General features: G+C 56.0%; 1 protein-coding gene across 2 annotated transcripts; it reads left to right on the top strand.

Annotated features, from left to right (window-relative positions):
- Positions 1–7,784: 7,784 nt before the first annotated feature.
- LOC142602196 (SITS-binding protein-like) lies at positions 7,785–23,043 on the top strand. Of its 2 annotated transcripts, XM_075755656.1 has the most exons (10): positions 7,785–8,486; positions 10,977–11,148; positions 11,953–12,160; positions 12,282–12,432; positions 12,673–12,870; positions 13,243–13,511; positions 15,238–15,374; positions 16,909–17,030; positions 18,602–18,781; positions 21,725–23,043. In XM_075755656.1, the coding sequence occupies exons 1-10, from the start codon at positions 8,028–8,030 to the stop codon at positions 21,896–21,898; spliced, it is 2,070 nt and encodes a 689-aa protein (XP_075611771.1). In that variant the 5' UTR covers positions 7,785–8,027; the 3' UTR covers positions 21,899–23,043. The 2 variants fall into 2 exon arrangements, with proteins under 2 accessions (XP_075611771.1, XP_075611773.1); XM_075755658.1 differs by lacking the exon at positions 12,673–12,870.
- Positions 23,044–23,398: the final 355 nt, after the last annotated feature.

Below are 23,398 nucleotides of genomic sequence, written 5' to 3'. Positions count from 1 at the left end.
AACCGCCTGCGATGCTCTGGTGCCTGCGAGCGCGGGGACGGGGTGGGTTTAGCACGCTGTTTCCCGTTCGGGGAGATGCTAGCAGAGGGGTGCACGGTGGGGAATACAGCCCTTAAATTAGGGCCGGGCATCGCCTTTACCTCCCAGCCCCACGCGCCTTCCTGCCTCCCTCCAGCTCAGCAATGGGGAAAGCGAGATGCGTGCCCTGGGGGGGGCAGATCCAGCGGGGCTTCCTCCGGAGCTTCCCAGCCTGGGGAAAGCACTGAGCCCACCTCCCCTCCCTGCTATGAAACCCGCACGGACGCCCCTTCCCCTCCGACAGCTCCCAGAGATGTCTCCTGGGGCTGCTTGTGTCTAGCCAAGGGCTCGCTCGCCGTCGTTTCGTTAAATCCCACCCTTGTTGATATACCCGCATCCCTCCCGTGGGGTGAAAACGAACCCCGCCGAGGGGCCCGGCCAAGAAAGCAATTTGGGACTGCTCCTTTCCAGCGTCCTAATTAAAATCCTGAATGCCAGCGGTGGGAAATGCTGCTGGTTTGCTCGTGGCTCTGCGTATGGCGAGAGCAAAACTGGGGGCTTTAAAGCCCTGGGGAGCTGGCTAAGGGGAAGCGAGGGCTGGGGTTTTTTTTTTGTTTGTTTAAATTTTAGGGTTTTTTTATGGCATTCCCAAGCGAGCTGAAGGCTGCGAGCTAGGCTTGGGGTTTTGTGGTCTGGCAGCCGGAGTGGGTGCTTGCAGCCCGGCCGCTCGGGGCTGGCTGGAAAAGAGCCGCTTTCGGGAGGCGCTGAGCCGGCTGCCGCGCACCGGGGACACGGGTCAGCCGAGAGCCAGCGCGACCGCGAGCCCGCCGGGACGGGGAGAGAAGAGCCCGGTAGCTACAAGGACGCAGCCTTCAGCCTCGCTCGCCCACCCCAAACCCGGCAGCTCGGGGCCGCGTTAACAGTCCAGCTCACGGGGGATCAAAAATCATAGGGGTGCTGAACGCAGGCTCGAGCCTTTCACTGTGCCACACAAGTTTTGGGTGAATTTGAGCACATCGCTGAAGTCCCTGACGTCCCCAGGGCTCGTCCAGGGGATTGCATTTCCCTGCTGGCTCGAGGTGCAGGTCGGTGCAACGCCGGGCACGGCAGAAACCCACGTTGCTCAGCACCAATTATTGCAAACGGTGAACAAGAGAGGACCAGCTTGCGAGCAGAGAGCACAGCCAGCCGCCGGGAACAGCATCCTTCAGCGCTCCTGCTCTCTGGGAACAGTGGAGCGCTCGGCACGGCGGGGATCACTGTCCTGAACTAACCCCAGCGCTTTTGTTTTGTTTTTGGTTTGTTTTTTTTTTCTGACAGCGCGAGGCATTCAGAAAGGTTTGCAGCCAAAAGCTCAGTGTGGTCTCTGCCCGGCTTTCAGCCCGCAGCCCCCTCGCCGAGGCCGGGAGGCAGCTTGGCCTTGCTCGCCTGCTATAATTAGCAAGAAACCTCATTAGTATCGGGCTCAGCTGCTTTCAGAGAGGCCAGGGGGAGCTCGTCAGGGCTGCTAATTGGTAATTACTGAAAGCCTTTAGTGGGTCTCCTGGGGGAGTTTCCCCTCTCAGGTATAAAGTCTTGAGGGTGCCACATCCATCCTGGGTGGGAAAAGGCTTTGGGGGGGTAGGCCCATAAATCCCCAAAAAATCCCAAATCTCTATGGTGGGGGCTCTGCAGGACTCGGGCAAGAGAGGAGGAGGAGGAGGAGGAGGAGGTCTCTGCCTTCCTCCGAGCAGAGCCTGCAGCTTCAGCGGCTGGGGGAGCTGGGTTAGACCCGGGTCCCCGGGGAGGAGGAGCCCAGACCTGCGTTTCGCAGCCCCTCGGAGGTGCTTGGTGCTGGGGGGATGCAAGATCTGCAGCCCCCTCCCTGCTGAGAAGGGTAATGCCATTAAAGTAACGTTCAAGGGGATTTTTGGGGTGGGAGCTGGGAGTGTGTGGAGGGAGGGCTGGGGTTTGGTGTGCCTTGGAGACCTCCAAAAAAAACAACTAACCAAACCCACCCTTGTGGGGGACCAGGCTTTGGGGCTGCTTAATAACCCACGCAGGAAAGGGAGACTGATGGAGCTGGGGTATCCCATGCTGACCCTCAGGGCACGTGTTCCCATGTGTGCTTGGAAATGCCACCCCTCTGGGGACATGTGGGTGTCCAGAGGGTCGTGCAGCACCTGGGGGCCATCGGTCCTTCGAGCCCGATGTCTGGGCTGTGCCGGCTCAGCTCCACGGAGAGAAGTTGAAGAGTTTTGGTCTCATCGTCCGAAAGGCATCTCCAGGGCAGTGATTTAATTTGGTGAACATGCACGCTGCAAATCTGCTTACGGACTTCTGGGAAGCTTGGAAGAGGCAAGTGAAACAGAAACCTCCTTCCCGAAAGCTCCCTGGCCTGCTGGTCACCCCCAGCAGCTCCCCGGCGTGCCCAGCCTCCCGAGTGTCTCCGCTTACCCCCGTCTGCAAACAGGAGCACCGCGTGCGTGTGCCACGTGGGCTGAGACCCCTGCGTGTGACGCTTTTTCCGTGCGTGTGACGCTTTTTCCGTGCGTGTGACGCTTTTTCCGTGCGTGTGACGCTTTTTCCCTACGTCGCGCTCAGGCTGAGCCCTCCTACGCGAGACGGGGCAGGAGCAATTAGCGCCGATGCTCGAGTCCTTGTGGTACCTGCTCCTCCGCTGCCACGGGCCATGGGGCTTTGGGGAGCTTCCTCACAAATTAAGCCAGTTTTGGGGGGCTGGGGCTCAACTCCAGCAGCCAGAGCCTTGCTCAGAAAGGTAAAACCACGCGTGGGTGGGGATGGGGAGGTCCGATCCCCCTTAGCAAGGGGACCGGAATAAGCCCACGAGGTGGGATGGAGCTGCCTTCTCTTTGCAGCTGCAACCTTTGTCATCAATTTTGTGCCTTTTTTTGGTATCTTATTTTGAATTAAAAATAGAGGGTTTGGTCTTTTTGAAGGCTTTACCTGGAGGAGCAGTGCGTGGATCTGGCCTTGCCGCAGCCCCAACCCAGTTCGTGGGGCGCAGGGGAGAGCAGAGCCGCTAGTGGCATCTTCCAAGCAGGGGCTGCTTTTGGGCACCCAAAATAAGTGCAACCTCTCCTCGAATGAATTGCTTTGATTTAAGCTCGGAGCAGAAACATTGAGTTTGGGTGTTGCGATGTTTCCTGGCTTTAAGGTGCCCAACCTGGGGCTTCTGGGTCTGGGGGTGCAGGACGGCAAGTGCCCGGTAAAGGTGATTTTCCTCGGCGCAGCAGGCTCCTCTCTCCCAAATCAGTGGTTTTTAGGTGACTCCTGTGCCAGGAGCGGGGGGGGCGCGTGGGCTCGGTCCCTGCCACCCTGGGTGTCCCCTAAATATGGGGCTTTGCCTGGGGTGCGAGGGGGGACAAGGGGTACACGGGGGCCGTTTCCATCCCATTGGCACCGACCGGTGTCGGCAGCCGGAGCCTGCGACTTTCCAGCTGTGACGCATCCGCGGGTAATTTTGGGAAGCTGAATACCTGCGGGGTGCTCGGCGCTGCCCCCGGCCCACCCTCTGCCCGAAACACCGCTGCTCCGTGTGAGCCCGCGCTCAAAGCTCGGACGGGCTGCGGAGAGACGCAAACGGCTTCTCGTGTCTGGGCGCTCCTGGTTCCAGCGGACGCGGTGAGGAAGGAGACAATAGTCCCGAGCGGTCCTTTCCAACCGCTGGTGCTATTTATACGCCCGCGTTCTCAGCGTGGGTCCTGCCGCAAATAGCTGGGACTTCATGGCAACTCGGGATTGCTTTCCAGGGGGAAATCTGGGGCTGAGGTTTAGGGTTTTCAGGACCTATATCACCCTTTTTTTGTTCTTTTTATCTTTTAAACTGTTGAATAGCTCGGCTCTAGTAACGAGCATAAGGCGCGGAGGATTTCAGCACAGCCAAAGGCTTTTGCTGGCCCTGAAAGGAAAGGCTGGGAACTGCAACGGGGAGAAAAGCAAAACGCCCGCCGCAGCACATCGGCCGCCTTGTTCCTGGCTTCGATTTTTAAGGCATGTCCTGCAGGACAGGCAGCAGCGGGGAAACCACGGGTAGTACCGCAGCGGAGGCGAGGGCAGGAGGACAGCTACGCCCGTGCTGTCCTGGCTCATCACCGTATCTCCTGGCTTGAATATCGCGTGGGAAAGTGGGGGGGTTGGCCGTAGGCTTTTACGGTGCCGTAGGATCAATCCCCACAGTGAGAGCTTGGCCAGAGCCCGAGGGATGAGGCTGCTCCCCCCTAGGGAAAATCGAGGAGAGACGCCAAGTCCCGGAGGCAAAGCTTTGCTGCTCCCACCAGTTTTCTTTTGTTCTTGGCCAACCCGCACATCTCTCTCTTTTTATTTTTTTTTTTTTTTTTTTAACTAATATCAGAAAAAATCCAAGCATCCCCAGCGTAGGCAGGGTGTGCTGCTGGGAAGCTGCGGCTGTAATTGCTGGCACTTGGAGGCCGTAGGAAAATATTGATGGTAAGGGCTGGTCCTCTCAAAGCGCAACCCTGAGCTGCCCACCTCTGCTCAGGCAGATGGAAAATCCCCGTGGCTGTCCGTGCTCTCTGGTTTTCCAGCCAGCCTGAAAGGTAACAAGAGGAGAGCCCGTAGGAGCTGCATCCCCCCACCCCAGCAAAAGCCCTCGGGGGTTCGTACATCAAAGTCCTTGGGAGATGGCGCGTGTCCCTCGGCGTCCGTGGTGCTTGGAAAGCCCCGGCGGGTGTCAAACGGGAAACTCAAGCTCTTTTCAGATCTGCAAGGGCAAAAGGGGGGGAAAGATGCTCCGTCTTGCAGAGGAGATGACTTAAAATGGTCAAAAAGTCCTCTGCAAGAAGAGGGGCAGGTCAGCTTGCTGGAAACAAGGTGAACTGCCCCCAAATGTTTTTTTTTGTGTGTGGGCGGTCGAGAAGAAGTGCTTTTTCTTGGCAGTTTGAGGAAGACTAACGGAGGCGAAGCGGGGCCTCAAGTTGTTTGTGGGAGCTGGGTCGTGCTGTGATTTGTGATGGGCAGGAAAATTGGTAAAACCATTCCTCCACCCCAACGAACATCGATGAGAGGGTGGGGAGAGGGTTCAGCCCCAAATCCCCCGCGCAGCTGCCTACTGACAGAGCTGGCGGGGGGGGCCCTAATCTGGCAAAATACTGAGCTGCTGAAACCTCCGGCAGGATTTTCCCCTGAGGTGCAGGGAAGAGGTTGGAGCTGCTCTTTAAGAAAAGCTTTTAACCTGCGTCCCCGTCGCATCGGCACCGCCGTGCTAACAGCACCCGCCGGACTCGCCGTCCCTGGGTTCCTCTAACCCCGTCCTGAAGCGATTCGTGCCCCCTCTGCCATCCCGCAGCCCCGATTTCATCGTGCCACAGAGCTCTGCCTTGAGATGCTGCTGCCAGACAACGCCATCGGTTGGCACACCCAGCCCATTTTGGGGAGAGGAACAGGGAATCGCCGCTCTCTCTGCAGCTTTTCTGAGTTTTCAGGGCTACCGCCACATCCCCGTCCATCTGTCCCTACCCTGGACCGGAGGGTTAAACCCTCCTGGTGCACCGGGGACCACAGCCCCATCCCAAAGATCACTTTGCTGGTCTCCTCCGCCCCGTTTCTGTGTGGTTTTTAGCCAAACCGTGCTCTCGCTGGGGCAGAGGGATGTATAAAGCCTTGTGAAAAGAGTGGCAAACCGCACCCCAATAATTTGGCCGGCTCGGGTTGATGCTGTAGCTGAGCAGCTTGGAATCACCGTGGGGGTTTATTAACTTCTACTCGCCGCCTTGTTCCCGGTTGTGGGGTGCGTTGAGCAGCACCAGTCCTGTGACCTTGCCCATAACTTCTTTGGTCCACCCCTTCTCCTTTTTAAATATTTTTCCATTTTATTTTAACTAGTTTTTGGTCCATAACCCTGATAGCTTTTTGGGGGGTCCCGTGAGAGTCATGACCTCTTTCTTTAGCTCTTCACCCCAACCCCATCTCCATCACCTGTAGCTCTGCTGTAATCTCCTCTAACCTGGCAGCTGGAGAGAGGGTTTTCCCTGGGGGTCCCCAGTCCCTTTTTGGATGGATGTCGTTGTCCCCATCTCACCTTCAAGCTTTCGGTGAAGCCTTCCTCGTCCTTCCTCCTCATCCTGGATCCGACCTTTTCTCCCCGCTCTGGAGCTGCTGCCAGCGGACGGAGATGCTTGTCCCGGTGTGATCGACCCATTTTCCCCTCCATCCCGCGCTGGATGTTGCCCCAGCCGAAATGAAAAATTAATCTTGGAGGTGCCTGTGGGAAAGGCCCCTCCAGGGGCTTATTTGGGCCACAGCCAAGGATGTTCCCAGTGGATTCTGCAGTCCTGAGACCCTCCCAAAGAGCAGCATCTCCTGGGGTGAGTAATGCTTTTGTCTTTGGGTTTGGGGCTTGGGGTTGTTGGGGTTTCGCCTGGATGCAGAATGGGGAAACTCTTTGAAATCTCAATTTTTAATTTATTTTTTTTTTTATAGCTTGGCAGCCAGCAGGTCTGTAAAATTGCTTGTAAAATCCAGGTCTGTGGAAAAGGGGATGGAAATCCCAGATTTCCAGAGTTTTCGGCACTGGTGGGGATTGCAATGGTCCCGGGCGACCGCTTGCCTCTGCAAGCGTGCTCTGCTTTCGGGTGCAAGCAGCACCCTTCCCTGCAGCACCCATTTCTGCGGCCCTGGGGGTGACCCAAGGGGAGCCCCAGCAGCTTGTTTAGTGTGAGGTAGAAACAGGGAGAAAATCCTCCAAAATATAATAATAGTCATAATACTGCTAATAACAAAAAAGCCGAAGCAGCAGAATGGGGAGGCTTAGCGCTGCCGCGGCTTTCTCGTGTGTGGATTCGCAGGTGTGCAGTGAGGGCTCAACTGGAGCTGTATCAAACTTTGCAAAAAAAAAAAAAAATTCCCTTTAAAATTATTATAAATGCTTTTTAAAAATATTTTTAAAACGACCTGCCTCTAGCGTAACTCCCTGAGGATGCGGGCGGGGGGCAGGGAGTGCACCGTGTCTCATCTTGGATAACGTGCCGGGTTCATCTGGATCAAGTTGCTGGGCTATAAAGGTCTCTGCCGCGGCCGGGAGGAAAAGCCGTCCCGGGGAAAGGAGAACAACCCGCTGCCCGGCCCCGCAGTGGAAAAATAGCTGGGGCTTGTGTGCTGATGTCGACAACCACCTTCGGGGGCCGCGAAAGCGTCCGTCACCCTGCCTTTCGGTAACCGAACCGCAGCTGCGCCTGTGCTGGGGGGATGCGACGGGTGGGCACCCCTGGCTGGGGGGAGGCAGCACCCGGCCCCTGCGTGAAGGCAGCGGGGCAGGGTGGGGGGGCCTGGGGCGCAGGGGGGTGCTGGTCCCACCCCGCAGGTGGTCCCGCGGGTTGGAGCACCGGATGGTCCCACAGGTGGTCCCGCGGGTTGGAGCACCGGGTGGTCCCGGTGGCCGTTGCCTCCAGCGAGGGCTTGGCCGGTGCCGCCGGACCGTGCCCGCAGGTAACGTGTCTCCCTGCTCGGTGCAGTCATCGGGTGCCCTCACAGGCATGAGGGATGGGGCATGGAAAACCGGTGTGGCGTTCCCCCCCGCTTTTCTCTAACCAGCCCGGCAGTATCTTTTTTCTGCACCCCTCGGCTATCGGCTCCTCGGTTCGCAAAGCAGCGGTAAAGCTGCACCGCTTCACAAAGCGAGAACCCAAAGATGTGCAGAGGCTCGAGCGCTGCCCCCTCGCCCCTCCCGTGGCTTTCGGCCACGCGTGTACTTCGCTGCCGTGCCAAGGGGTTGAGCTGACAACCGGGACGGGGTTTGGCGGCTGAGCTGCCGTGGCAGCCGGCCCCGAGCCCGGCAGCGGGATTTGCTGTGCAGCAGCGAGCAGGAGGGGGCTGCAAAAGATTTCTCTCACCTTTGGATCATGACAGAGAGAAAAGAGTTGGGGCTTCATTTTTTATAAACTCTTTTTTTTAATATTCTTTTGGAGCAATCCAAGAAGAGCGCTTGCTTTCTCGTGCTGCTGCAGGAGGGGAGGGAAAGAGGAGCCGGAGCGTCCCCCTGAGATCGCACCATGCCGCTCGCCCGCCCCACCGGCCAAATCCCCGACGCCGCTTGGACATCGGGCTTCAGGGAGATGACGGAGCCCTGGAAAGGTGCCGTCGGCTGCCTCGGCGTGGCCGTCTTCTTCGCCATGACCATCGGCATCATCTCCTGGCAGGCGCTGGAGCAGTCGCCGGAGGAGTGGGTGCTGCGGGGCCGTGCTAGCGGGATGCTGTGGGAGCGCCGGCGGGGTGCCCTGCTCCTGCGGGCGCTGCCGGCGGGGCGGACGGTGGCGGTGATCGCGGTGGGTGGCGTGCCGGCTGCTGAGCCCCCTCCACCACGGGACCGCTGCTGGCACGACGGCGGGCAGTTCTGCTACGCCTGGGAGGAGGATGCCGAGCTCCGGCTCTCCCTCGAGCCCCCGCCAGCCCCCGCCACCGAGTGCTACGGCGTCCGCTGGACCCCGCTGCGCCCCGACGTGATGCTGAAGGTAATGGGGACCCCGTACCCTTCTCTGAACCGTCGCGTTTGGGGTGAAATGAGCCAAAACGGGGAGGCGCTGGCCCAAATGCACAATTTCCCGGCGCGGTGATGGGGTCACACCGTGGTCAGGGGCACCCCATCTTCCAGAGCCTCCGGTAGCTGGAGGGTCCCGGAGGGGAAAAGCCCCTTTGGAAGCCTCGTGCCCTGATGCTGAGCCCCCAAAACGCTGAGGGGCCGCCGCGTCGGTAACCCCCGGGTGGGAGAAGCGTGTTTGTATAGAGACCAGACAAACAAGCGCTTCAGATAACAATGTTGGCGAGGAAGGCGAGCAGCTCGGAAAGGTCTCCTCCAACCACAGACGCGATGTGGCAGCTCTCTCGGGATGGGATTAATCCATGGCTGCCGCCCCAAAAATTTATGGGGGCTTTTTTTTTTTTCTTTTGTATCCTTCCCAGTTTTCTCCCTCAGTTAAATAAAAGCAGACTCCGAGAAGGAGCTTCGGGGAGGGGAAGGAAAAACCCCGTCAGAGTGTGGTGCCCGGCTGGGGGGAGCCCTCGGGACGGGGTCCTGCGGGGATGGGGAGCTCTCCCCGTTAGCTGTAAATCATCGCCTGGTGACATCGTAAATAGCCTGGTGACATCGTTTTGGGCTGGGGGAAGGTGTTGCCTGAACGCAACCGCTGCGTGTGGGGCTGGTTTTCCTTTGCTGGCATCAGCTTGGGGCGGTTGGGAGCACGAGCAAGCTAGAATAGGGGTTTTTTCCCCACTTTTAAAAACCCCACCCCAAACTGTTGGAAAACATGACCCAGCGGAATTTAAGAGTTAGGAACTGGCCTTCCCCCCCGTTTCCCACCCGTGTAACTGGCTCAGCTGACACCTGGCACAGCTATTCTGAGCCTCCAGGGTTTCCACGTTAATAATTCACATCTCCTCCTCTCCCCACCCCGCAGAGACACTTAACCCCTCTCTGCCCCCGCGGCAGAAAGGAGCCGAGGGCCCCGGCACCGCGCGGTCGGGTCGGGGGGGACACGAGTGCCCCGTGCCGGGTCGGGAGGTCCTTGGGTCCCCTCTGCCCGTCCCAGGCTCTCCCCCCCCTCCAGCTCCCCGGGTTTTCGGGGAAGCCTGTCCCCGCGCGTGAAGTCACGCGGGAGGCTAAGTCCTGCTGATCCCCCGCTTTGGCAGAAAGGGGAAAGTTGTCGGGTTTTTTTGTTTTGTTTTAGAGGCTTGGAAGCAAAACCGGATGGTTTCTGAAAGGAGGGGGGGGCCAAGGATGGGGATGTGCCCTGGGACCAGCGGCTCTTGGGGACGGCTCAGTGCCCCAAACGCCCCACGGGTTTAGGTACTTCTTGCCATCAGCCCTCAGGAACGGGGGGCTCTGCCGTGGCAGAGAGCGGGGAAACCCCCAGTTTCCCCAGGGATGCTGCGGTGCTCCGGGACGGGCTCCCATGGCAGGTTAAACGTCACCCTGCACGCAAACTCGGGTTGGAAATTCACACCAGAAACACGGCAGAAAGTAGCTGGGAGAGATTTGGTTTGGGTTTGGGCTTTGTTTGTTTGGTTTTGGTTTTTTTTAAAACAACGTAGCTTTTTTCCAAGCTGGGTCCGCAAAAGTGCCGTCACTGTGTTTTGAAGCCGCTGCCTTGGATTTTCCACCTCCGCCCTCACATCACCCGCGAAACCTCCTCGCTTAAACAGTTTTCAGCATCTGTTCACCAGCAGCTCGAAACCCCGTTCATTTTGATCGCTGGGGGTGGGCGCAGGGATGCACCCAGGTGGGCTCTCCGAGGCGCGGGGTGTCGTGCGTGGGGGTTACCTCCGGGTCACCCCGCTGCTTCACGGCAATTTTATCTTATTTAAGTTCACCTAGCAAAAACTGACAGGCCTGGGGGGAGATTTCTCGTGGGTTTTTATTTTAAAGGAAACCATAGGTTTTAAGGCAGAGAGCCTTTATTCCCGTGGTGGGATTTTCCTGCTCCTCCACCCGGCTGCACGGAGGAGCCGTGTAAGGGGAGAAGGAGAAAAATTGTCTTTGGCTTTAATTAGCAAGTTAAGACTCCTTTTGTTCTTCGAGGGGAAACAAAGCACATAACTTGCATGACTGACTCTTGCTACAATTTTTTTTTCTCTTCCAACTCTTACAGCATTTGGTAACTTTAACAGACTGCAGGCTGAGGAATCGGGTGGTTAGACAGAATTGCAGCGCTGGTTTTGTGCCTGGGAGCCCGGCTCTTGTGTCTGCAGAGGAAAATCTTACACCCGAGTATCTTCTACCGGGTTGGATGTGGAAAGCAAAGAGCGAGCACCCGCTGCTTTTTGCATAAACCACCCGAATCTCATCGGGATGGGATTTTTCCTCCTGGGAAAAGCCCCATCCCGTGACTGCTCCGACAACACCAGAATAACACGCGGGGGTTTTGCCTCTCCAAAGGCGACTATTTGCGCGTCTGCCCTCGCCCCGAGGCGTTTCTCGCCAGCTGATGATGCTCTCTTGGCCGCAGGATTGCTTCTCCATGGCCAACGTCTCCTGGTACGGAGGGGCGAGCATCCGTGCCCAGCGCTGGCCGCTCAACGGCGCCGAGAGCCCCGCGCAGCCCTTCGTTAGCGGCGACTTCGGCAAAAACCCCGCCGGCTACGGGCCCGTCGTGGAGAGATACTTCCTAAGCTCGACAGGTAATCGCATCCTTCCCCGTGCTTTAACCCCCGTGCTTCTCCATCCCTCTCCCTGTCTAGAAAGCAACTAGTTTAAGAGCGGGGCGGGTGTCTCTGGGATTAAAATACTCTACAAATGTAATGGCAGCGGCAGCAGGCGCAAGGGACGGGTCCCACGCTGCCCCGTCCCCGTGGGAGAGGCCGTGATATCGCACCTCAGCTGCACTTACAAGTCAGCGCCTGAGAGGACGGGGGTGGCCCAAGTCACCCCAGGGGAATCCCATGCTCTGGATGCATGTTTTTGTAGGGTTTGTTTGGGTTTGGGGTTTGGTTTTTTTTTTAAGCAGAGATCTGTGTCTGTGGCCGCATCCTCCAGCTCCACTCGAGCGTCTTCACCCTGCGCTCCCGGGTCCCCGCCACTCCGAAGGGATGCTGGATGCGGGCAAGGGTTTAGTTGCCGTTGTCATTTTTGGGGGGATATTTGGATTATCTTGTAGAATGCCAAACCTCAGGTATTCCCCCAAATTAATCAATTGATCTGCCGACTGCCCTGCATTAGTGAAGCTGAAGCCGCTGCCGCAGCTGAACGCAGAGCAAAGAGGCACGAAACGGAGCAAATCCAGCCCTTGAAAGGCATTTTGGAGGCTAAAAGCAAATAGGGGAAGCAGAGAGCCGGGATTTGCTCACACGGCCAGGATCAGTGCGGGAGGTCCTGGTACCAGTCAGGCTCTGCCCTGTGCACCCCTGTCCCTGCGGCCCCCGGCGCGAGGACCGAGAGGAGCCGGGAGCTTGCTGCGACGCCGTTTTCCTCTCCCATCCCCAAAGGAGTGACGGTGACAGTGGCACCCGACGTGCCCCTCTTCCTCTCACTGGAGAGCAACAGGCACTTCTGCCTGGGAACGCCGGCGGGCAGAGCCGCGGTGCCCCTGCGCTACCTCCTCTGCGTCAGCCCGGACGTCGTGGCCGCCCATCGGCACGTGGGCAGCCAGCTCACGGGGCCGGCACGGGCGCTGCCGGATACAGCGCTCCTGGGGTGAGATGCTCCTTCCCTCCCGGCTGCGGGGCTGCGTCCCAAGCCCTTGTCCCGGTCACTGCCCCGAGCATCTCGGGTAGCACAAAGTGCAAACCCCCCCCCAGCTCTTTGCATCACGCAGGTCTCCCATCTGGCGATATTACGGCCCCACGGGTTCGGCCGCCAAAATAAAACGAGGTTTGCGGGCGCTGGGCAAGAGATTGAAGCGGCATCGCCTTCAGGAGGGGATCCTGGCCCTGGGGGAGCACTGCACTGCCGTCCTCGCCGCCGCGGTACGTCCCGTCCTGCCGGCCTTCGGGCTCAAAAGGCAAATGGAGAGCTGCCATCGGCCCTGCTCTCGGCACTGCTAAATCCAATGTGTAAAATGCAGCCGCACCCCTTCTGTGGGGTGGGGGCTGTAAGCATCCCCCCCGAGCAGGGATGCTCGCTTCGGAGTTGCACCCCGCACAGCCGGTGCTCGGTGGCTTCGCCGCTCCCACAAAACACCTTTTTCTGCCTTTCCCTCCCCGCAGGACCAGGTGCCCTCGGCGCGGAGGAAGCGGCAGGGCTCTGTCCGTACCTGGGACCCTTCCCTGATCGAACCGCTGCGGCTCTCCGTCACGCTGTCCCCGTACGCCAGCATCGCCTCCCCGCTCTTCCTGCGCTCGCTGCGGGACGGCCAGGCGGCGAGCTACTGGCTGAGCCTGCAGCCCCGATTCGGGGGCTGCTCGGTACGAGACCCTCCTCCAACCCCTCAACCTGCTGCTCGACCTAAAATGAACGTTAAAGCTGAGTAAATACCCGCAGAGGGGGCCCCCGCGATCCTCCCCTGCTGGGGGCAAACCCCGCGGGTGCAAATCAACGCCTGGGGGAGCAGCTTTTCTCCTCCTGCTTAAGGAAGCAGCTTTCAAATTTCCACTCCCAAAAGATACTTTTTTTTAAAAGTTGCCAGTGTTCAGAAAAATCCCCCCAATTCCCTTTTTTGCAGTCATGTTAACGATATGCCAATTTGCCATCAACTCGGGGATTTTTTGGGGGGGGGGGGGGCGGGGGTTTACACCCCAAAGTGTTACACCGACGGCTATTTTCATCCTCTGCCGCAGGTCCCGCTGCTGACCACGTGGAAGGGACGGCTTTGCGCCCGCCTGAACGTCACCAGCGAGGCGGCGCTGAGCTGGTACCTGGCGCGCGCCCGAGGGCTGCAGCAGGTGCTGGGGGCCGCGTACGTGGTCTTCGAGGGCGTCGAGGGCAATGCCTTCCTGGAGCAAGCTGTCCCACCTCCCGCCGAGCTGGCGGGCGACCGATACACCGCGGCGCTGGCAGCGGCGCTGGCAACGCTGGGAAATGCCACCGTCATCAGCGCCGGTGCCAGGTGGGTACCGAGGAGAAGGTGCTTTGGTGGAGCCGATGGCTGCGTGAGCTGCTTGGGAGACGGTCGAGGGGATGCTTTAAATACACCCTTGGGATGCTGGAGCACCCAGGGAAGGAGCATGGAGGTGGTCTAGGAAACGTGTATGTGGAGGGGTCACTCTCATCTCTCCTCTTCCTCTCTCTTTTGCAGCATTTTAATAACTTTTTTAAACATCTCTGAGCATAAAAATGCTTAAATGCGTTAATGCCAGATGCCATAAAAATGCATCTTGTCATTTATGGCTGTTCAAGCTTCAGGGCGCTCCTGCAGGAGGGAGAGGATGAGCCCTGGATTCTTGGCCAAATCCCTGTGTTGGTAATTGCTTGCGGTGCCAAACGTCTGCAGTTTTCTGACCTTTCATGCTTGCATAGCCCACAGCAGGGACAATTTATTAATTAGTAGTTCTAATGTGCCTCATAGACCCTTTAGTTAAAGGCACCAAAAGCTATTACTTTTCTTTTTCCCCACTATTTTTATGTTTGGCACATGGGAAGGGATATGCAGGCTGTTGCAAAATTACTTATTTTTTGTTTCGCATGAGGCATTGATGGTAAACTGCCTGAGAAGGCAACTTCAAAATAGTTCGTTTTCAAAGGAAGAGCCAAGTTTCACATGCCAAGGTGGTGACGAGCTGGCAGCCGATGTGGATGGCTCTTAGTCATCTGCACAACCCGAGCGTTCAAAGAGCCCCTTTTCTAACCATTTTTCAGCCTGTTGGGGACCGTACCTTTCCTGGTGGGCAGTTTCCACACCAGAAATGTTTCATAAACCATCGCATCAGCCTTACCACCTGCTAGGATGAAAGAGTGTCCCCAGGAGACCTTCGGGGAGTCAGCAAATGGGCGCAAGGTCAAGGAGGAAACCAAGCTCTAGGAGGGAGCAGACTCAGACCAAAAGCCCCTTGGTTAGAGGAGCTCCAGACCATTTTTCAAGCCCAAGCTCATCGTGAAGGTCCAGATCTGACCCTTTCTGGCCATCAGAAATGCTATCTCCTGCGCTGGGCTGCCTGATGACATGACCCCCCACCTCGCCAAGTAAACCCCAGGCATAGAAACGCTACTGGGAAACAAAATTAGAAAAAACATTGGGAAAATGATGTTTTATTCTGCCAGACAAGACCGCTGTCAGGAACGACAGCCACTCAATGTGAAACAGATGAGCACAAATGAAAGCCAGGAGGAGAAATCCTCCCTGCAGGACGTGCCCTCGGGGCCATCCGCATTGCAAGGAGGGCGGTGCTTTGGGTTTGGGGAACCGTCCGGGGCTGAGGGTGCTGTTGGGGTACCCCAGCCGGTGTCACGGGTATGATTTCCGTGAGCATTTCCCCACTGGGGTTGGTGTTGCTGTATGAGAAGTAGGAAGATGATGGCCACGACCCAGAGCGTGGCTGTGCTGCCAAGAAGGTGGGCCACCAAATGGTGGTCCTCAGGAGATCACAAGCCAGGAGAAGGAAAGCTTTGAGTTAGGGGATTTGGGGAGAAGGAGGAGGATTGGGGTTGCCAGACTCGGCAGGACAGGCGCAGTGGGTGGGAGCGGTATTGGGGAGCACCGATTTCCCTCCAACGGAGATGCCAAGTGGTTGGAGAAACCTGTGTCCGACCAGAGCGACTGCCAAGACAGCCAGGCATCGGTGAGTTTTGGCTCCTGAGAGCCATCCAAACCGTTGGCTTTGTGCTGCTTTCCCCAGATCCAGTCATCTACCGCTCTTCGTCCAGATGAGCCCGCTGCGCTCGGACTGGAGCCACGCTGGTCTGAAGGGGGTTATTCCCTCCGTGCTGCACTACAGCCTCCTGGGCTACAACTTCTTCATCCCCGATGCAGTAGGTAATAGCTTCTTTTCTGCTTTCCCCCCCTATTTCTGGCTTGTGTGCAGAGACTTTTTGCAGCAGTCGTTCAGGTGGGAGGTATGTCTGCACCGGCTGGCCTGGGTGTGCAAGATGAAGGCTCGAAGCGTGGTGTTCCCGGCACCCAATTTTCTGCAGTGACTCGATTGGGTTGTGTTGTTACTAGGGCATCGACTGAGGAATTGAAAACAAAACCCCAATACTGTAAATGTTAATAGGCAGCCCCAGAAGCAGCCGGGGCTCTGGGGGTGCCCTTCGTGGAGCTCCTTGCCCGCAGGCGGAGGGCAGCCCGCTGCCCCTCGCAGCTTTGCTCGGGTTAAAACCCAACCAGGAGGAAGACGAGGAGGAGGAGGAGGGAGCCCACAGCCGGGAAACTGCACGCCCGGGCTCCTGGCTGGGAAAGGGATGTTCCTGAAACACCAGCAGCCCTGCTCCAAGTTTGCGTTTCTGCTCCAGAGCACAATGGCTTGAGAAATCCTTGAACGAAACCATTACAAAAGTCGAGAAACAATCCTTTAATCGGGGCCAAGCAGCTCGTTTTCCCCCTCTCCTTGGAGGTGAGGGGGTGGTTTGCGTTTGAAACGTGCCCCAGTCACGCAGAGGCTGCACGTGGAGGGTCAGACCCAGAGAGCTGCAGAGACAGCCCTGAAAAAGGGGGTGGGGGGGGGCGTTGAGCAATTTTTCAATTCGGCCTCTATTTTTAGCCTGTTTTTCTTAGAAAACAAGGCTCAGGCAATCACCGTGTGCCAGCTCCTTCCTCGGAGAGATGTCGAACCCGTTGGCTTATTCCAGCCATGCTGGACGAGAGCAGCCCCCCTGCACGGAGGGGGTGGGCTGCTGGGGCGTACGGTGCCTGGGGCTGTTTCACCACGATAGTGCGCGGGGGCCACTGGGGATGGGAAAGGCCCCTGGGGGGGGAAGTGGGGCTGTGGGTGGTTCGGGTGAGCCCTCGGCATCGCGGTGTTTTCTGCTGGGTTTTCAGGGCGATGCTGGCTCCCAGGGATGATGCTCCAGCCCACGGGTGTCCTGTCCCATCCTTCCCAAGCCCCTCTCCGGTGTTTCGGAGGGGAATGGGACCTCCTCCCACGAGGTGTTTCTGATTAATTAGTTAGCAATACTCCGCTTCTCCAGCGTTTTTTTTCACTATGAATTGGAAAGGATCCAAATTACAGGAGGATTTTCCCGTGACCCGTCATCTCTGCACAAATTGGCAGGGGAGTACGACGCCTTCCCAATGCTTTTCTTTGCAGGAGAGAAATCCCTTTTTACGATGTTCTGCTAAAATCTAGAAACTCCTGAGACCTCATGTCCAGCATGTCTGGTCCTAAACTGCCTGGAGATGGATGTCTGATATTTGCTGATGGTGATCGAGGCAGGAAAACACGGGTGGGGAGGTTTTGGCCCCTTTTGCAGTGGGGTAAGATGTCCTGCCCGCGTGGAGAGCAGGTCGTTTGGGACTCACCCCACGATGAGGTGACCCCAAGCAGCTTCACTCAGCTCCTCGTCCCTGGCAGGAGGGAGCCTGGCTGGTGATGCCCCAGGGGACCCGGAGCTGTACGTGAGGTGGCTGCAGATCGTGACGTTCCTCCCCGTGATGGCCTTCAGCACGCCGCCCTGGCTCTGCTGTGAACCCTGGGTACGTACCCCCGCGCCCCGCAGAGGAGGACACGGTGTCCCTGTGGTGGGTTGGCCCTGGTGCCCCCCAAAGCTGCTCCATCACCCCCGTCCTCAGCTGGGCAGGGGAGAGAAAACACACCGAGAGGCTGGTGAGTGGAGATAAGGGCAGGGAGGGATTGTCCCTCTCACGGGAGACAGTCCTCCATCAGCTTCTCCAACATGAGTCCTTCCCACGGGCTACAGTCCTTCACGAACTGCTCCAGCATGGGTCCCCCACGGGGTCACAAGTCCTGTCAGCAAACCTGCTCTGGCGTGGGCTCCTCTCTCCACGGATCCACAGGTCCTGCCAGGAGCTTGCTCCAGCGTGGGCTTCCCACGGGGCCACAGCCTCCTTCAGGTGCCTCCACCTGCTCCGGCGTGGGGTCCTCCACAGGCTGCAGGTGGAATCTCTACACCCCCTCATCCTCCCTCCATGGGCTGCAGGGGGACAGCCTGCTTCACCATGGTCTTCACCACGGGCTGCAGGGGGATCTCTGCTCCGGCGCCTGGAGCACCTCCTGCCCCTCCTTCTGCACTGACCTGGGTGTCTGCAGATGTTCTTACATCTCCTCACTCCTCTCTCCGGCTGCAAAAGCTGCCGCCCATTTTTTTTTCCCCTTCCGAACTCTGTTACCCCAGAGGTGCTACCGCCATCACTGATGGACTTGGCCTTGGCCAGCGGCGGGTCGTCTTGGAGCCGGCTGGCATTGGCTCCATCAGACACGGGGGAAGTTTCTGGCAGCTTCTCGCAGAAGCCACCCCTGTAGCCCCTCTGCTACCAAACCCTTGCTAGGCAAACCCCAAACGGTGCCTTGTATGACAAACACCCCCCAGAGCCATCAAGGTCCCCGCCGGGGAAAGCTGAGGCTAAAACTCCCCGGCCCGTTCTTGCTACCCGCAGGGTCCCGTGCTCTGCCCCAGCAGCCCCATCGCTGTACGCTCTCAGCGGGATTTTTGCTGCAAAGTTAAAGTGAGTTTTTGTGGCTTTATACTTCACGGCTACGTGCAGCACGGGGCCGGTATGCGCAACGCCTGCAGGGATGACAGCAATTGTCACGTGCCTCTCTCTCCCTTTTGCTGCTGGAATCGTTTAATTATAGTTTGATCAAATAGTTAATATCGACAGTAGAGCAAAGCCTGCAGACTCACATTCGAGACCTCATTAAACAGTTGGAGGCGTTTTCCCAGGGATGTTACCTTTAGGGCAATAAACGGGGAGAGTGATTCATAAAATTGAGGGCACAGGGGGAAATGTCATTAAATCTCTTTGCCAGCAGCGAGAAAGTTCATTGCTTTGGTTAGAGACATCGACATGGGTATCACCTGCCAGCCGCTGTCCCCAGCGTTCGCATCTAAATGGGCATCAATCCACTGTATCATCCCCGTGCGCACCCTGTTAGCTGCCAGAACTTATCAGAACATTGCAGTTTGGTAATCTCCCTTCCCAAGGGAACGTATTTTATTTTTTTAATTTATTTTTTTTCTGCTTGCTTCACTGTTTATTGGATGAAGGACTTGTCACGGGTTTCTTTTTCTTCCCCTGCCTCACAGGTGCTGAATCTTACCCAGCAATGCATACAGAGGCACCGGGACTTTGTTGTGCCACTCATCGTCAAATACAGCGAGGAATGGCTACGTTTGGGGTACCCCATCTTCCGGCCGGCATGGTGGCTCAGTCCCACAGATCCAACGGCTTTTACCATAGAGGATGAGTTTCTCATCGGAGATGAGGTAGGGAATGCGGGGGCTGAATGCCCTCGAAGGGCAACTGGGAGCAAAGAAGGTGCCCCCTGCACTTGCCCATCCGCCCCTCTGCATCCTACCCGAGTACAGGGCTCGAGCAGAGGTTGCGTGAAACCAAAGGGCTGACGGGACCCCGTTGGCTCCTTCGGGTTTGCAATTTATTCAAAATGAAGAGTCAAGAAGACTTTTTTCTTTTGTTTTTTAATATCAGGGCATTTTTCAGTCCTTTCTGCTGGAGGATACCTCCTGATGGACAGCATTGCTCCTTTTCCCCCTCTCTTTGGGATGTTAATCCCATTACGTGGCGCTACAGCCCGCAATCACCAAGGAGCCACACGTTGTGGCTCTCGGGGAGCTCCTCAAGCCACATTTTGAGGGTTTTTTTTTGATCCTAATCAAATGCAGCCCCAAAACAATGGGGAGCATCAGAGAGCACAGACCTGTCCTGGTCTGAGGCAGGACCAAGCGTTAGGACGCTGGGCTAAACCTTTTTGAGCATCATCCCTGACGCGAGCAGCTGCTGCAGGGTGCTGATGAGCAGGGCTTCGTGCTATGGCTGAAGCCCTCCCGCTTCTGAGTCGTGCCCCAGGCTGTTTTGGGGCGGGGGGGAACTGGGCTGGGAGGATAGCCCCGCTTTGAAATCTGCTTTTTCAGGCTGTACGCTCGTTGCTCCCAGATTTCTCGGCAGCAACTTGGATCAGGCCAGACTGATCGGTCAAATTAGGAAGAGCACCCAAAGAGCAGGTTTTATGTCAGGTTTTATTTTTGCTGGCTACACAGGGAAAGGAATATCTGCTCCCTCCGAGCAGACGGGACAGCAATGCCCTTGGCCTTGTGCAAGCGGTTCTGGGACGCGGAGGTGTGGGACTGCAGTGGTCGGGGGGGGTTGATCCTGGACTAGAGGTCTTGAAACTGGATTTAACGCTGCACGGCCATAATCCAGCACTGCTCACGAGCAAACTTCCCCAACTGGGGAAGGGAACTGGAGCTGACCGCTATCGAATCCTTCCAGCAAAGCGTGTTGAAATGTAACAGCAGAGAGACAAGTTCCACTGATTTGGCCAAAAAAAAAAAAAAGATTGCCGTGTGCTGTTTGGTGGCTGTGACGCAGCGTCGCCGCTTGTCAGTGCCATCTGCCTGGCGAAAGTGGCTCCTGCAAGAGGCAGAGAAGCCAGGTCTTGCTGCCAAAGATGTTTATAAAGGCGAGGAGGGTCTGAAAGTGTCCCCCAAATTGTGCCAAACGCCCCGGGTTCTCCCTGGGACGCTGCTGCCATGCAGCTCACGGAGCATCGCTAAGGGGTGCAGGGATGAGTGCCCAGCACTTGCTCTTTGCTGTTGACCAGGACCTCAAAAAATGGGATTTAAGAGGGACTGATCCATAAATTTCATATCCAGTTTTCACTATTTAGCCTTTTTTTTTCCCTCCTTTAATGGCCTTTCTAGAGTTTCAATTTTTTTCCTATCATCCCTTATTTCTTCATCATCATGTGAAGCCAGTTCTGCACAAATACAAATCAAAGCCTCGGTGTTCAAACAGATTTAAATTGAAGCCAAAGCAGCTGATTTTGTCTGGGTTTGGGTTTTTCTCTTTTCAAAAAAGTTTTGCTTTTCTTGCAAAACTCTTATTTAGGGTGCTGAAAACCTCCTTCAGTTTCTGAAGTGAAATAATTTATCAAGAATAAATATTCTCAGAATGTTGGAAACTGCTTTTCCCATAAAGCAAGGAGAGAAAAAAAAAAAAATCTCTGAAGTGCTTTGGATTACCTTCACTAAGTCATTGGGCAGGAGCGAGCAGAGCACGCTTCTTATGCCTCATGTCCGAATGGGACTTGTTGATTTGTGACCCAAAAGCAAATTTTTTATGCTTTTATCTTTATACATTTTTTTTAATGCAGTTACCCATACGCCAAGGCCCCCGGCTGAGATTTTCATGAACGGTTGAGGGCATTGGGCAGCTAAATCCCTTGAATCTCAAAGGAGCCTTGAGTCCATAGAAAGATAAATCAAATGTGGTTGTTGCTTGAGACAGTTTATATCACGTTGTATATTTTGAAGGTCAGTTTTTTCCTAGCATTTATGTAACCTGCAAGACTTCATTAGTCTGAGAGGCTGCAAGAGGAGAGGCAGGAAGGAAAGCTGGGAAGGGAGGGTTAAGTTGCCCGGAGAGCAGCCTGGGCAGAGGAATTTTGAAGCCCTCCTTTCTAGCAGCCCGGAGCTAAAGCTTTTCTCCCACCCCTATAACGTGTTCATTTCTGACTGGAATACAAGTTTCTACTGGGTTTCGTACCAGATTATATTTGACTTCGTTAAGTTGTATCAAAGGGTCTGCCTGAACAAGATCCTCCCAAGCAAAGGAGCGGGGGGGGGGAAAGGGAAATTCCCAACTCTGCCACAAATCCCCTACGTGTCACAGGGATGGCTCTTGCCCTGACTCTGTGCCACAATTCCCACTGCAATCCTGTAAAACCTCCTCGGAAGCTGCTTCGCGTGAGCCCGAACTCGCCCGCAGCGCCCGGGATTTACTGGGCAGCCTGTGCCCCGGCTCTGCCTGCCTCCGCTCTGTCCCGCTCGACCTCCAAGCACGAGCTTGGTTTGCAGGAAACGCGGATTTCTGACGGTTTTCTTTTGTTCACGTCTTCCAAAATATGAGCTGGATGGACTCTAGGGGCTACTGCAGGCAGGGGTGAGCCCAGGCCCGGTCAGACGAAGGCCATGGCATCGTCTTTTCTCACTGCGATTCAGGAAGCCTTGTGCTCACCTGCTTTGGCCTCTGCTGCTCTCGTTTGCAGCCGTGAGCCAGAATTCCTGATCCGCTCTGCGGTGGCTTGTTGTCCCTTCAGCCTCCTGGCTTGCTGGGGACAGCTAGCGGTACGTCCTGGCTAATCCTCCATCTGTGAAATTTCTTTTTTTTCTTTCTTTTTTTCACTGCAGGTCCTGGTTGCTCCAATAACAGAAAAAGGGCAAACGTGGAGAGATATCTACCTGCCTGGAGAAGGGCACCTGTGGATGGACACCAACACTGCCCGCGTCTTTGACGGAGGCACCGTCCTCAGGAATTACTCTGCCAGCCTTGCAGAGGTGCCGGTTTTTGTAAAAACCTCCTAAATTCAGACTGCCGCAACTTTTGGACAGTTGATGTCCTTCAGAGCAGCGCTGGCCAAATGTGCTCGCTCCTCCTTGAGACTATTTCAGCCTGTTTGCACTTTTCCAAGAACTCTTTTTTATTATTATTGTTTCAGCAGAAACTGTTTGAATCTCCTATCATTTGCTGTTATTCTAAAATAGAGGAAATGCAGCTTCGGTACAAATACGCATCCACGCAGAATGTTGACCTGCATCTTTCCAGGGTTTTCCCAGTGAAACGTTTGTGTGTGTGTGCGTAGGTCGTACATCCAGCATCTCCAGATCCCCGACACGCTGCTCAAAGACGCTGCCTTGTCCAGAGAGTGGATTCTCCAGAATAGGAGACAAATGAACATCAGTTTCTACTAGGATGAGATTTTATGCATTTAAAGAAAAAACTCTGTAGATGGAAACCTAAATGTACGACAGCTCCGTTCATGTGCATGGACGTCACATGTGCTAAGTGCTACCTGCTTCTCTCTCATGCTGTGTGTATGCTCCCCAGGAGCGGCTTTGGTGGCGAGAGACCAACTTTGAGGATAATTGGAAAACTGGGTGAATTCCAGGTCTATTGGAAGTGGGTTTCTGTGGAAGAAAAACACCACGATCAAACAAAGTGGCTCTACCAGAGCCTGACGTGGACAGGCAGGATGCTTGCCCACCTTGGAATAACAACTCCAGAGCTCAGCATCCCACACCCAAACTCCAGCATGCCCCAGCCAGTGCTTTTCACCATTTCTTGATTTATTTTTTTTTAACCACTTCTTGCAGTGCGAGCAGGCTCCGGTGTGACCACTCTTCCTCCATCCAGCCAAAACCATACCCACAGGCAAGGCAGACGTCCCGCGTGCTGAATACGCGTTTAGGGAGGTTGTATCAGCTACTGGGACAACCCAAGTTATGGGTGAATGGGACGTTAACGGGCGATTCCAAAGGCTGGCATTCGAGGTTTGTCTCAGTGGATAAATCACACGCCTTGGGGAACCAAAGGCTCTGCTTTGATTCGCTCCCTTGGCCTGAAACGAATCCCGATGAGCTGGATCTTGATTTAGAGGAAACCCCCAAATTCTGCTGCCTGCGGCTGGACACAGAGGAGATGGAGCGTGTGACCCTGCGCGGAGAGATGGAATCACGGTGCTGGCGTTGCCTTCCACATCCCCCCTGAAGTCCAACTGATGACAGGATCAGTTTTTGCTATTCTTGGCTTCTGGAAAAGTCACTAACTTTAACCCAGGTTTAATGACTGGCTGAAGATTTAAAACAAACAAACAAACCCAAGTCCATTCCTAGTGCATCTTTAAAAAAACAATAATAAATAACACCACATGATGTAAAGATCCTCCAGCAACTTCTGTGTCTGTTAATAGGATACATCTAACTTGTACAGTAAATTTGCTTTAATTTGAGTTTCTGGCTGCGTTGGGGCTTATGTCAGTGTCACTGAACCATTTCTGGCCGCGTTACTGCCAGCTAAACCCACGC

This window comes from Balearica regulorum, chromosome 5, assembly GCF_011004875.1.
Source record: "Balearica regulorum gibbericeps isolate bBalReg1 chromosome 5, bBalReg1.pri, whole genome shotgun sequence".
Lineage (NCBI taxonomy): Eukaryota > Metazoa > Chordata > Aves > Gruiformes > Gruidae > Balearica > Balearica regulorum.
The sequence above is the reverse complement of the archived record's forward strand: the minus strand, read 5'-3'. Positions and strand labels throughout refer to the sequence as shown.

What these genes read in the sequence shown, in the direction of transcription:
- LOC142602196 (XM_075755656.1), top strand. Translation starts at nt 8,028, where the DNA reads ATGCCGCTCGCCCGCCCCACCGGCCAAATCCCCGACGCCGCTTGGACA. An exon ending in CCGGATACAGCGCTCCTGGG is followed by an intron (nt 12,161 to 12,281) that starts GTGAGATGCTCC and finishes TGCATCACGCAG; the next exon opens with GTCTCCCATCTGGCGATATT. An exon ending in AGTTTCTCATCGGAGATGAG is followed by an intron (nt 18,782 to 21,724) that starts GTAGGGAATGCG and finishes TTTTCACTGCAG; the next exon opens with GTCCTGGTTGCTCCAATAAC.